We start from the raw sequence: 13936 nt of genomic DNA on the forward strand, positions 1-13936 counted from the left end.
AATAATAATATAATTAAACTTAATAACTAATATGTTAAATAAAATATAGTTTGATCTCATTTGATCTAATTATAGTTTGATCCAATTCTGATTTGATTATATTCAATACAATTTTAATTCGATACAATTTTAATTTAATTCGATTATAATTTGATATAATCAGCAGCACTTTCAAAATCAGCCGATATACTTAAATCATATGCGAGCTTGTTTGGACTCAAAACAAGTCTGAATTGAGTCTATCCTAAATGAGTTCGAATACGAATGTAAGCTTGGGTTTTAAGCAAAAAAAACGAGTATGAATCTAAATTCAAACATTGACTGAGTGAGACAAGCATGACTCTGTTAAATTAAAAAAATTTATACCTGGGAACGAATGACACTTTTGTTCCCTGCTGCATTTTCTTCCACTTACAAAGACTTCGAAGAGAAAATTTAGAAAACAAAAAACCTAAAGTTAACTAAATCTAAACCTAAGAGACGCAGTGTCTGTTCATACTTCTCACATTCACACGAAACCTTGCCGCTTCACAATCCTTCCAGTCGATTGTTCACACTCCTCAACAGTCGACACTGCCTCCATTCAGCCGTCGCAATTGCTAAGCTGTCTGTTGCTTTTCCGTTTAGCATTCAGCGACAATCGATGTCTGCATCTTATATTGTATTTGTATGGCTTATACATGTTCTGCACCTTATCTATGCTTGAAAAATTAGGAAGACTAGTGTATATTTGATTATTGTTTCAGTTTGGCTTAAATTTGTCCTGCTGTTCAACAGTTGGTTTTGTTAATTTGGATTTATTAATTTTGTAAGTCTTTCAAAGTCGTGAATGATGTTAGCATATATTTTTTTTATATGCAATGGATGGTTCAATGCAAATTTTAGATGCATAATCTTTAATACTGATAGTATGTAGGACAGATGAATACACACTCTGGCGACTTCAATATTCGAAAACGTTCAATATTGAAGTAGGCAAATGCTGAACAGCGACTTCAATATATGAATCCAGAGGCATAATTTATTTCCTTATAATGCTTATAATGATGATGTCTCTAGAAACTTTTACTGATGTTTGTTGCTTTGGCGGCTTCAGTCGTTTTCGTTTTCGTATATGAATTATAAGGAAATAAATTATAGTCTTCAAAATTGATAGTATGTAGGACAGGGTAGGGCTGGACTCCGGAGGCATGTTTGCTTCTTTATGAATTATTAGGAGTGTTTTTTGGTCTTTTGCTTTGTCTTGGCACCACCCGTGTGCTTGGATGTGAATCATGTGAGACTTGATTTGACTGTTTATGTCTTTGAGTACTAGCATCTAAATCTTCAATAGTGATAGTATGCAGGAGAGGGTAAGGCTGGGCTCCAGAGGCATGTTTGCTTTATGAATTTTCAGGAGTGCTTTTTTGTCTTTCGTTTTGTCTTTGCACCATCCATGTGCTTGGATGTGAATCATGTGAGACCCCATGTGAATGTTTATGTCTTTGAGTACTTGCATCTTTAAAGCATGAATTTCTGTGTTAGCTTATTTGCTGCATTGAAGAAAGGGAATTTTGAGTACATTTTTAAAAATGCTTACTAAGAATATGTACAAAGACTATAAAAACCCATGTAGTCTTTGTGTTGAATCCTTTCAATCATTCTCACCAACCCTAGTCCACCTGTTTAAAACAAACGAAAAAAATCGTCATGAGATTGCATTCTTTGGTACACTCTAATAATATGAATAACCATTGCATACCTAGTGATAATGCTGTCACAAACATAGTGGTGGACAAGGTGAAGATGATTAGAGATGCCCTGCCTAATAAATCTATCAGCTTTTTCACTACAAGCTGACCTACTAAAGCAGCAATGACTGTCACGCAGAAGAAGTAAAGAGCTGTGTAATCATTTAACAATAATAAATATATGCTATATTTCCAGGGATGGGAAAAGAAATCTATGATTTGCTAATAAGCCTTACCATAAGGGATGGGAAAACGTTTCAGCAAGTAATACTCTACAACAGACATTGATGCGGAAAACGTCATCGCGAAGGTGGCTGTGGCACTTGACACCTACATGAAAGTCCTCAACAATTTAGTTTAAACATGGATGCAAAAGATCAAAAATTACTTTATGATAAATTAACTTAGAGTTAGAGGATAAGTGTTTAGGGGTGGATATGAACTAGGCCGAATCCAAACACCCCTTAGTTTGAGTTCGGTTCAAATAGAAAATAGTCTAATTCAAGTTCGGTTTGAGTTTGTCGAGTTAAAATTAAAGGTGGTTTGATTTTGACTCGAATTCATAGCTCAAATCAATTATTCGAATTTGTGGCTCAATTCGGCTCAAATTAATTGTTCAAATTAATTATTTGAAATTGTGATTTAGATTCGTTACTCGAATTTGTGTCTATTCACAAAATGACATAATTTTACCTAGATAATATATAAAATCACTTATTTAAACCATGAATTCAAACCGAATCAAGCCACGAATTTGAACTATAAAATCTAGTTGATCCCAAATAATGAATCTAAATAGAATCGAACTACGAATTCAAATTATTGATTCAAGTTATAAATTCAAGTCAAACTTGGGTTAAACTAAACCAAATACCTTCTAGTTTGAATTTGAATAAAATGAATCCAAGACCAAACTAGCTCGGATTGGATCTAGTCCTAGTAGTGTTGATAATCTATACCTGAGGAGGGATTTCGAGCTCAAGCAATAGAGGGCCTAAAATGAATCCCCCACCAATGCCAAGCAGTCCAGCAACTGTACCAGCAATTATACCACAAGCACAATAAAAAACCAGCTGATATACTCGCCAGTTTGTGCCCACGTCTCCCTTTGATGCAATCCTTCGCCGCCCTTTGTACAAGCTAACTGCCTCATATATGCTAACTCCACCGGCTACTGGTAGCTGTAAGATGTTTAAGATCCAGTATAGTATAGAACAAGTCGTTGTGTAATTCTGTGACCATAATAGTTATAATTTACACCAGAGTTCAATTATTAGAATAAATGAAAGCAATATGAAATATACATTACAAGGGAAATAAATAGATTTATTGAAAAAAAGAAGAAAAATACCTTAGCAATTTGCAGTGCAAGGATGATAACCCAGACACCAACAAGTAATCCGAACTCTTTCCAGTAAATATTATCAAGAACAGAAAACTGATAAAATTATAGATCAAGTTAGTCTTGAAAGTTTTTTTAAAGCAAAAATGTTGTCCCTTAAAAGTCTTCTTACCTTGGATCTTTTAGGTTCCTTGCATTCTTTTGGAGTTGTGTTGCTTAAAGACTGGGGCTCTAATTCAATTTCTTCTTGATTTGCAACATCTGATGAAGAATTAAATTGGCTTGAAAGATAATTTTTAACATACAACATCGAACGAAAAGATAATTCGACTCACCCATTAAATCCGAGCTTTTAGTAGCCTCCTGAAGAATTAGAATCAAAAGATGAAAGGTTAAAAGGAAAGATGAATCAGAACATGAATAAACTCCCTATAAATTGACATTACAAATAAATTTTTCATAGACAATGATACTATAGATTATTAACTACCTTTTTTGATAGGGTTTCCTTCTTCCAGGTTTCAATTCCTTTCAAGAATGCCTTAATAGACAAGCCTGCAGGTCAACCATATCTAATCAGATGTTTACGCAAACCGAAAACTAAGAGAAAATTGCATTTTAAAGAGGAAATACCTGTGAACAGAATAATTATCAAAACTGTGATCAGCCAATCAGGAAAAATCACATTGAAAGCAACTCCAAGACTGATTCCAACCATCAACATTGGTTGAAATAAAAGTGCAAGGTCATAATCGATGATAGGTAGATCGAGTGTTGGATGTCTTTGCCTTAAATTGTAGAAAACTGTGGCTCCTGCAGCACCTGTGATCATACCTGACCAAACAAAAACCTGTAAAACAATTCTGAAAATTTGCTTTAAACCACTTTAACCCCTCTAGATTGAATTCACCACTAAAGGGGGTTTATTTTACATTTTGAGACTGCTGCTGATGATTTTGTATCGAATCCAATGATCAAGGCAAGCATAGGAACGTATATGCCACCGCCACCAACACCTCCTATACTCCCGGAAGCTGCTCCAAGGCATGCAATTATACTACCCACCACAATTCTCCACCCAAATTCCATGTCCTATGAATCAATTTTTCCAATTAATATAAACCATTTCATCAAGTAAAATACAAAGCATGCATATACAGCGTATTATCACTTTGAACAATGGATATCACAGGCTCAAGAAAGAGGAAAAAGGGACTTACTGGCCAAACATGTTTGTAACCCAACCGAGTTTTCTGAGAAGTTTTCGTTTCTTGATTTTCATTATGTCTTGTAATGGCTTCTGCTGAAGCAATAACAGAAGCTAAAACAAGTAAACCCACCAAAACTAATGTTGTTAATCTGATATTCCCATGCCATTTTGATCCAAAACTCCCAGACATACTCTCCTCTCTCTCTCAAATAATCAAACTCTTTTTAGAAAGAAAGTGAGAGAGATAGAAAATGAAAATTTTTTAGCTGCTGCTATTGGGAGGATTCTTTATCAGTTAGGGTTTTATTGAAAATTTTGAGATGAGAACAATTTTATACTACACTTCGATAATTAACTAACAAGTGCAACTCTTGTATAACTCTTTAAGTTTCGATTTTTTTTTTTTTTTTGTAACCCTCTTAAAATTGTTATTTTAATAATTACACTAGAATAAAATTCTATGGATTTGATTAGTAAAATTATTGAAATATTAAAGTCTTTAAGGATAATGCCGGTTAGGAAATAAAAAATATTTCAGCACTGTGTACCGTTTCTATTATATATTAATTATTATATAAATATCATTACTGTGTGTTAATCTATCAGCTTTAAACACGTCAACTTGTAGCAATCGCTTCATCAAATTTGCATGATAAGCTATATATGTTTTTCGACGTAAAACAAGGTTTATCAAAAAATTTTATTCAATTGGATCAAAATTTTCTTTTTATTTTCTTTTTCATGGTTCTTTTTTCTTCTTTCTCCACGCCTCTCTTTCATTATCTTTTCCACCTCCATTCCTTCTTCCCTGTCGCCTCCACATCTTAAATTCGTTCAACAACACCCTTTTCTTCACTTTTTCATATTTTTATCCATCAGATGCAAACATTATATCATAGACAATGACTTTATTAGAGCAAACACAAACACTATAACACAGCAATCATACCTAACACAAACAACTATGTATCACAATCGAGAAATTTCCAATTAGTCGATCTATGGCAACGAGAAATCACAGGTACTAAAACCTTGTGAAAATCATTGCCTTTTGTCCAACATAAACAACTAAATATCTTTTCAAACAGTTCAATTTGTAATTTCTCTTTAATTGGGTCATTATCCAACAGGATGTATGTTAATTTGAGTTTTGCATAATAAAGAGATTTCGCTCTTTTTGTTAACTGAAAATCCCATTTGCTGAGTTTTGAAATTGATTTGCTTTTGCATGATATATCTGGTGAAGCTTAACGATGGTATTTAAATTTAGTCCTTATTTCTTGGATGACCCATATCGTGAATTAATCTTTGGTAGTGATGGTGAGAACCAATTAATGTGTTGACTAGTAAGACTCTGTTAGTGGTGGTGAGAATCAATGGATGGGGGTGATTTTAATAATAAATGAATTGTCAAAGTTAATAAAAGGCCTACTAACCATGGAGAAAAAAGTTATATAGGTTTTCATATGTAAATCTCAATGGAAACTAAACAATCAAATAAATAAAAATCTCTAAAAGAAAATTGCTACAGTATTAATCAGGAAAAAATCAACTGATTTTACAGTTATGAACATATGAATAACAAGGGTATTATTCCTCACTCAAACTGAGAAGATAACAAGGGTATCAACTGTTTAGGGGTGATTTTATCTTTTATGTTTTGCTTGCAGTCAAACTAATATATACTTCGGGTTTTTTTTTTATTTACATTTTGTGTAAGAGCTAAAGTTATATTTTTCAAAGTAGTATACAAAGAAGCTGATAGGTCACAAAAAGTTTGATGGTTATTGATTTTAAGAATTCTTTTCAAGTTGTATTTATTTCTGCAATTTAAGTTTTATTCTTACTAAGTAAATAGGAGTACAAGATGTAACATCTTTCTTAGGAGGGCAGTCTTTTGGAGAGGCACATAACGGGTGAAGAGGAACAATCAAATAATGTGACGGTAATTTGGGGAATAAAGGAGATGTTAATGTTCTTCACTCGGAAAAGGCTATAATTCTAAGATAAACTTTGAAGTAGGGGTATGTATAATTCAGTTAAACCGTAAAACTGAATTAAACCACTTAAAAATTATAGTTTAGTTTGAAAATATTTCAAATCACCTTTTTTAGTTTGGGTTGCGGTTTAGATGATTTTTAAACTGAACCAAAATGTAAGCATATTTTTTAAAAATATAAATAACTATATTTGATATAATTTTTCAATAAACAATTAAATATATATTTTTTTTTCATATTTATTTTATCATTTTTTACATATATATTGTATATATATTTCATATTTTTTTTGCATATTTATTTTATATTCTAAAAAACTATAATTCAATTAATTTTATTGAATAATATATATTTAGAAGTGAATGGTTTTAATAAGTTCAAACAGTAATTTAAATTAGATCAAACCGTATTTTTTCAGTTTGGTTTGATTTAAAAAAATTTTAAACTTTTTTCAGTTTGATTTGAAAAAGTGTTCAAACCGTACCAAATCAGATCATGCATACCCTTACTTTGAAAGCTCGATTTGATAGAGCACACTAGGGTTTTAAAGAACTCAAAAAATGTTGAAAGCTCAAAAGATCAATAAAAGATCTAAGGCAAATGAAAGAAAGGAGTTATAGACTAGTGGGAAGCAATACCATCTGTTTGAACTAAACTAATGAGATATTTCATTAATCTAGTAGTGTAACATAACCAATAAGGACTCTTGATGGTTTAAATCGCCGCAATAGACATGCAACATGAAGCGTATGACATATAAAATGCACAAGTAGAAACTTCATTTTTATAGTGTGCCAAAAGAAACCCTATGTCTTGACATGTTATCAATTTGTATATAAAAGCAAAGAGTTTTCAAAATACTACTCACTCTCAAAAAACTAAGGACAATTATTATATGGTAAAGCTCATCCTTGACCAAATTCATGGAATGATACCCCAAAAAAGTGACAAACGACCTTAGAATGACAAGTTACATGGACAACGATTAGACATATCTCTTACACATGAATCAACTTATGATGAAGGTAAAAACCTCTTGCCCATAAGAAGTTGGTAAAGTGGGAGTTGGAAGATAGATTCTCGTAATCTTCCCAACGTGACAACCTCAATTTACTCTACAAGCAAAAGTACTTCGTTTTTTCATCTCATGCTTATACAAAAAAGTCATTATTTCATACCAAAATGAGATTATATATTATCTAAAATAGGAAAAATTTGAATTTAATATACTGAATGCAATATACGCAACCTTATCTCTTATCTTATAAATAAATGATTAAATATTGGTTCAATAAGTCTTCCAAGGACTCTTCAATAATCATAACCAATACTCTGTCAATAATTTCCTAGAGACAAAAATAAGAAAAATGTGGGTGTAAGCTCCTAAACAATGGGACAAACCACTTTAAAAATATCCTTTTTCTCATAATTTCCGATACAAAAATTGCATCCCAAATCTATGTCAGTTTTACATTGTGTAAGATTATACCTTTGTTCTCATGACTTCTCATTGATAGAAATTTCTATATTAATAATCAAGAGATTATTGGTTTTGAAATTGAAGATTAACCATTTGGACCTATAAATTTCATTTTATGAAATTTTGTTTGTGAAATTTGGTTAGTGATGACTCTCCGGTAAAATGCCATCTGAAAGACAATAAAATTTTTCACCTTTAATTGGCTTCACTCTTTACTTTCACCAAGTGTTTCGTTGCCGAAGGTTTGTATATTTCGAAAGTATTAAAACTCACTCAAGTCAGTCATAATTGGGCTTGATAAAACTGACATTTTGAGCTTGACACGGTTGACATTTTAGACCCCGTTAGTGGGTCACAAGTCAAAGCAAGGCATATTGAACAAAATTAACCAAAACCAGAATAGTCTTTAGCTTTCTTGAGATTATTGTTCGTCTTTTATTGGGGATAGGAGTTGGCAACACGAAAGCCTTAATGCACAAAATAAATACAGGAACAGCAACATTAATTTCACAAGCATGCTCTCATAGTTAATGTAAACGATGCTTCCCTCCGAAGGACAGTATTTCTGGAGATGGTGTTACAAGAAATCTCTAAATGTAAGTTTGGCTTATATATCCATTTTATTATATATATATAACGGCCTTTAGATCCCATGAGGGTTGTTTTGTTATAAATTATTTGTTTTGATACACAGTTTCTGCTGTCAGATATGTTAGAATAGGGATCAAAAAACATTTACAAAGGATATATTTATTGTTGTTCCCACCTTGTCCCCACATGCAAGGATATTTTCTACCCCTTTCTCAGTTCTATCGGGAAAACCCATCTGTGTAGGAGACAAAACAAAGACTTAGTGTTAGGAAAAAATCAAATAAAGTTTAATCAAGATGTAGGTTTAGAAGTTGGAAGATGGCAAGTGGAGAAGTTGAGAAGTGAAAAGGTTGAGGATAATGGTGATATTCCTAAAGTCCGATTTTTTATTTTATCAACACTCGATTGGGAGGGGCTAATTGCCATCCCCAATGCTTCGCTCATTACTTCACAAAGGAAGGGGAGGGAGGCTTTTTTCCGACTCTTTGGAAGAGATATCATTTTCGGTTGAGACTTTGGCATCTCTTATTATCTCTTTCTCATGAAACCTTCCTAAACGTAAAACAAAACATTTTCTGAACCTTATTCAAAAGTCTTTTGATAACCTATCAAATCGGTCTTTGTAAAAAAAGTAAACACCTCTTTTTACAGTTTTATTGCATTTATTAGTCATATACGAGCAACCTTCGTAACATTCTTATCACACCTTTCACGTAATATCTCTGAATAATTATGTTATTACAAGAGTGCATATTCGATCATTAACATTCACAATGTCAATTTGCAAGACAATTAGTGCATACTAAGTATATGCACAAAGACTATAAAACCCCATGTACTCTTTGTGTTGAATCCTGTCAACCATTTTCACCAAGCCTAGTCCACCTGTTTAAAACAAAAGAAAAAACCTTCATGAAATTATATTCTTTGGTACACTCTAATAATTAACCTAAAATTAGAGTTGATATGTAAACAATAAAATTATACATATATACTTTGATTAAATAAATAAATACACACTTAATATGCATTATTATGTTATTAAATAATTTTAAATTAAGAATAAAACTAACATCCAATCATGTAATGATACACATAAATCTGTATTCATTCATATACTTAAAATAGATACGTATAATATTGTTTATATATAAATGACCACTACATACCTAGCAACAATGCGGTTGCAAACATAGTGATGGACAAGGTGAAGATGATCACAGATGCTCTGCCTAATACATCAATAAGCTTTTTTATTACAAGTTGACCTACTAACGCAGAAATGACTGTCACGCAGAAGAGGTATAGAGCTGCGTAATCATTTAACAATAGTAAGTAAATATGTTATATTTCCAAAGAGAAAAAATCTACGATTTGCTAATAAGTAATACCGTAAGGGATGGGAAAACGTTTTAGCAAGTAATACTCTACAACCGACATTGATGCAGAAAATGTCATGGCGAAGGTGGCTGTGGCACTTGACACCTATGTGAAAGCTCTCAAGAATTCAGTCCAAGCATTAATAAAAATAAAATAAAAAATCATATCTAGATTAAACCTAGCAAAATAGACAGGTAACTGGTATTACTCACAAGTATCCACTCATTAAACAGATACGAATTATAAGTTTTTCAACCCGTGCCCATATAAACTCGTACTTGAATAAATTTGATGTTTTCCCCAAAAAATTAAAAAATGATTAAAAAAATCTTATCCTTATTCATTTAGGTTTACTAATTATTTTTTTTTTCATATTTTATTCTAAACACTTTCCCGTCTTTAATCTTCACCCATCTCTTACGCTTAATTTCATATTATTTCAAAAACTTACCACTTTTTCTCTCTTATTCAATCACCAGCTCATCTTTCTCCAAAAATTGAATTGAATTGATTTAAAAATTTATTAATTTCACAATACAATTCTTAAACAATAATTTACATATTATCAAATTCCACAAGAAACTAATGTATTTTTTTCATTTACAAATTTAAAAATAATAAACTCTCAACCATGTGGGTAACCCACAAGTCAGTCCATACCCACAGAGTCAGATATAAGCCTTAATATTTTTTATCCATATAAATCAACCTATTTTCAATCTACACCAATTTTACCGGTACCCACATCGACCCAGCTTGTACCCTGCCCAACCTGCCTATTTGTCAAGTAAGAGGAGAGTGTTGATAATCCATACCTGAGGAGGCATTCCAAGCTCGAGAAATAGGGGGCCTAAAATGAATCCTCCACCAATACCAAGCAATCCAGCAACTATACCTGCGACTACAGCACAAGCACAATAAAAAACCAATTGATATACTCGCAAGTTTATGTCCATGTCTCCCTTTGATGCAATCCTTCTCCGCCCTTTGTACAACCTAACAGCCTCGTATATGCTAGCTCCACCGGCTACTGGTAGCTGTAAGAGGTTTAAGATCCAGTATAGCATAGAACAAGTTGTTGTGTAATTCTGTGACCATAACAGTTATAATTTACATTAGTTCAGTTCATTACATTAGAAGGGAAATAAATACTAATTAATACCTTAGCAATTTGTAGTGCAAGGATGATAACCCAGACACCAACAAGAAATCCAAGCTCTTTCCAGTAAATATTATCATGAACGGAGAACTGATAAAGTTACAGATCAAATCAGTCCAGAAAATTCTTTGGATGCAAAAATGTTGTCCTTTACCAGCCTTCTTACCTTCGGTCTTTTAACTTGCTTGGATTCTTTTGGAGTTGTGTTGCTTAAAGACTCAGGCTCGCATTCGGATTCTTCTACTTGATTTACAATATCTGATAAAGAATTAAATTAGCTTAAAGGATAATTTTCTATACACACCGTCAAACAAAAACATAATTTGACTCACCCGTTAACTCCAAGCTTTCAGTAGCCTCCTGGAGTATTAGAATAAAGAGAGGAAAGGTCAAAACAGAAAGATGAATCAGAACATGAATAAACTCCCTATAAATTATTAAAAAGGCTAAAAGACTTACTCCCACCCAAGGTTAAGTGTAAATCCAACCTCACACTCACTAACTTTTAAAAACTGAAATACATACCCGTCTGTTAAATTTTGATGTCACTATCAAATATAAAATTATCATTTAAAAATTTTATTAAACTCTTTTTTTAGGATTACTCTTAAGTTTTAAAATTTTTATTTATGCCCCCTAACCTTATTTTTTTCAAGTATAAAAACTGACTTCCCTCAATCAAAGTCTAAGGTTGCAAACCCTTATTTTTTCCCCATATACAATCGCCCCCAACTTTCTAGAAAATTTTAGTTGTACCCCTTCTCTCTCACTTAGTTTCCACATTTTATCTCTAGTGACCATCCGCCGTCTCCAACCATCAACTCTCTCCCTCCAGTCACGCTCCGTTCCCTCTCTGCTCATCTTCATCAAAGATAAAGATAGAATTGTCTAAGACGATTGGTCTTCATCTAATAAAGACTCAGATGAAAACCATTCATTTTCTTCTAAGACGAAGATGATTTCATCTTTGTCTCTGACGAAGACGACAGGAGAGGGAAGGGAGAGTGATTGGGAGGGAAAGAGAAGGCGAGAGGGAGAGTCAATGGTTGGAGACAGCAAATAGTCGTCGTTGATAGGATCTAGAAATTGAGGGAGAGAGAAGGGTGAAACTGAAAATTTTTGAAAGTGGGGGGCAGTTGTATATGAGAAAAAGATAAGGGTTTGCAACTCTAGGCTTTTTTTTTTGGGGTGCGGAAGGGGGAGTCAGTTTAAATAAAATTTCTAAATGATAATTTTACCTCTAACAATAACAGTAAAATTTAATAGACAAGTGGGTATTTGAGTTTTCAAAAATTAGTTAGTGTGAGTTAGATTTACACTAAACCTTGGGTGAGAATAAGTTTTTCAATAAAATTATGTGTATACATTTTTTATACATAAATATGTACACACATAGATGTATCATCATTGATTGGATGATTTTAAATTAATGATAAAATAATATCTAATCATATAATGACACATCTATACGTATATATTTGTGTATGAAAAACATTGCTCTACGACTTTTGGCCTTATTAAAAATCAGTTTTTCGTTGACAATGATACCTACCTTTTTCGATAGGGTTTCCTTTTTCCAAGTTTCAATTCCTTTCAATAATGACTTAATAGACAAGCCTGTAGGTCAACCATGTCTAATTAAGATGATGTTTACGCTAACTTAAAACTAAAAGAAAATTACAATTTAAATAGAAAATACCTATGAAGAGAATAATTATCAAAATTGTGATAAGCCAATCGGGAAAAATCACATTGAAAGCAACTCCAAGACTGATTCCAAGCATCAACATCGGTTGAAATAAAAGTGCAAGGTCATAATCGATGATAGGTTGCTCGAGTGTCGGATGTCTTTGTTTTATATTGTAGAAAACCGTAGCTCCTGCGGCACCTGTGATCATACCTGACCAAACAACAACAATTCAGCCGGTAAAACAATTCTGAAAACTCAGGGTTGGGTTATTTTACATTTTGAGACTGCTGCCGATGATTTTGTATCGAATCCAATGATCAAGGCAAGCATAGGAACATATATGCCACCACCACCAACTCCTCCTATACTCCCAGAAGCTGCTCCAAAGGATGCAATTATGCTACCCACCACAATTCTCCACCCAAACTCCATGTCCTATGAATCAATTTTTCCATTTAATAGAAACCATTTCATCAGGTAAAATACAAAGCATGCATATACAACGTATTATCACTTTGAACAAAGGATATTTACAGGCTTTAGAAAGATGGAAAATGGACTTACTGGCCAAACATGTTCGTAACCTGACTGAGTTTTCGTTTCTTGATTTCCATTATACCTTGTTATGGCTTCTGCTGAAGCAATAACAGAAGCTAAAACAAGTAAACCCACCACAACTACTTCTGTTAATCTCATATTCCCATGCCATTTTGATCCAAAACTCCCAGGCATACTCTCCTCTCCCTCTCAAATGAGATGAAAATGAAAATGGGAGAGACTGAAAATGAGAATTTTCTTTTAGTTGCTGCTACTGCTAGGATTCTTTTTAAATTAGAGTCTTATTGAAAGATTTGAGACGGGAACAGTTTTATAATTCATTTAGATAATATATTAACAAGTATAATTCTTAATCTCTTATTATTATTTTTTAATAAAACTATATACACATATTTTTTATACATAATTTAAATATATTATCTTCATGTGATCGAATAATTTTACATTAAAACTAAAATAACATTTAATTATATGTCAAAAGTATATACACATAACCTTACTTTTTTTTACAATAAAATCATAAGTACACATTTTAAAAATATAATTTTTATATATAGATAATGTGTCACTATATAATTAAATATTATTTTATTTTAATTTAAAATCATCAATTCACATTATTATACATTATATATATACTCAAAAGGGAATAAAAAAATTGTGAATCTATAGTTTTATTATATTATTATTCAACTTAATAACTTAAAAATTAATAGTTACAATTGATTTGATGTCATTGTCATTTCATTTATTTTAGTTGCTCAAACTTATTCATTCTATTATCATTATCAATAAT

At 32.2% G+C, this 13936-nt stretch overlaps 2 protein-coding genes across 2 annotated transcripts; both read right to left on the reverse strand.

Moving 5' to 3' along the window:
• Positions 1-1517: 1517 nt before the first annotated feature.
• Positions 1518-4472, reverse strand: LOC123198065 (sulfite exporter TauE/SafE family protein 3-like). The gene is made up of 11 exons (XM_044612639.1): positions 4293-4472; positions 4005-4164; positions 3706-3906; positions 3563-3627; positions 3408-3435; positions 3245-3333; positions 3082-3168; positions 2690-2962; positions 1967-2060; positions 1742-1882; positions 1518-1661 (listed from the first exon to the last, which is right to left on the reverse strand). The coding sequence occupies exons 1-11, from the start codon at positions 4470-4472 to the stop codon at positions 1579-1581; spliced, it is 1401 nt and encodes a 466-aa protein (XP_044468574.1). The 3' UTR covers positions 1518-1578.
• Positions 4473-9155: 4683 nt separating this feature from the next.
• On the reverse strand, positions 9156-13314 carry LOC123198066 (sulfite exporter TauE/SafE family protein 3-like). Its single transcript, XM_044612640.1, has 11 exons — positions 13147-13314; positions 12858-13017; positions 12592-12792; positions 12445-12509; positions 11225-11252; positions 11059-11150; positions 10896-10982; positions 10549-10821; positions 9745-9838; positions 9523-9663; positions 9156-9238 (listed from the first exon to the last, which is right to left on the reverse strand). The coding sequence occupies exons 1-11, from the start codon at positions 13312-13314 to the stop codon at positions 9156-9158; spliced, it is 1392 nt and encodes a 463-aa protein (XP_044468575.1).
• Between the last annotated feature and the right edge of the window lie 622 nt (positions 13315-13936).

The sequence above is a fragment of the Mangifera indica genome, chromosome 15 (assembly GCF_011075055.1).
Source record: "Mangifera indica cultivar Alphonso chromosome 15, CATAS_Mindica_2.1, whole genome shotgun sequence".
Lineage (NCBI taxonomy): Eukaryota > Viridiplantae > Streptophyta > Magnoliopsida > Sapindales > Anacardiaceae > Mangifera > Mangifera indica.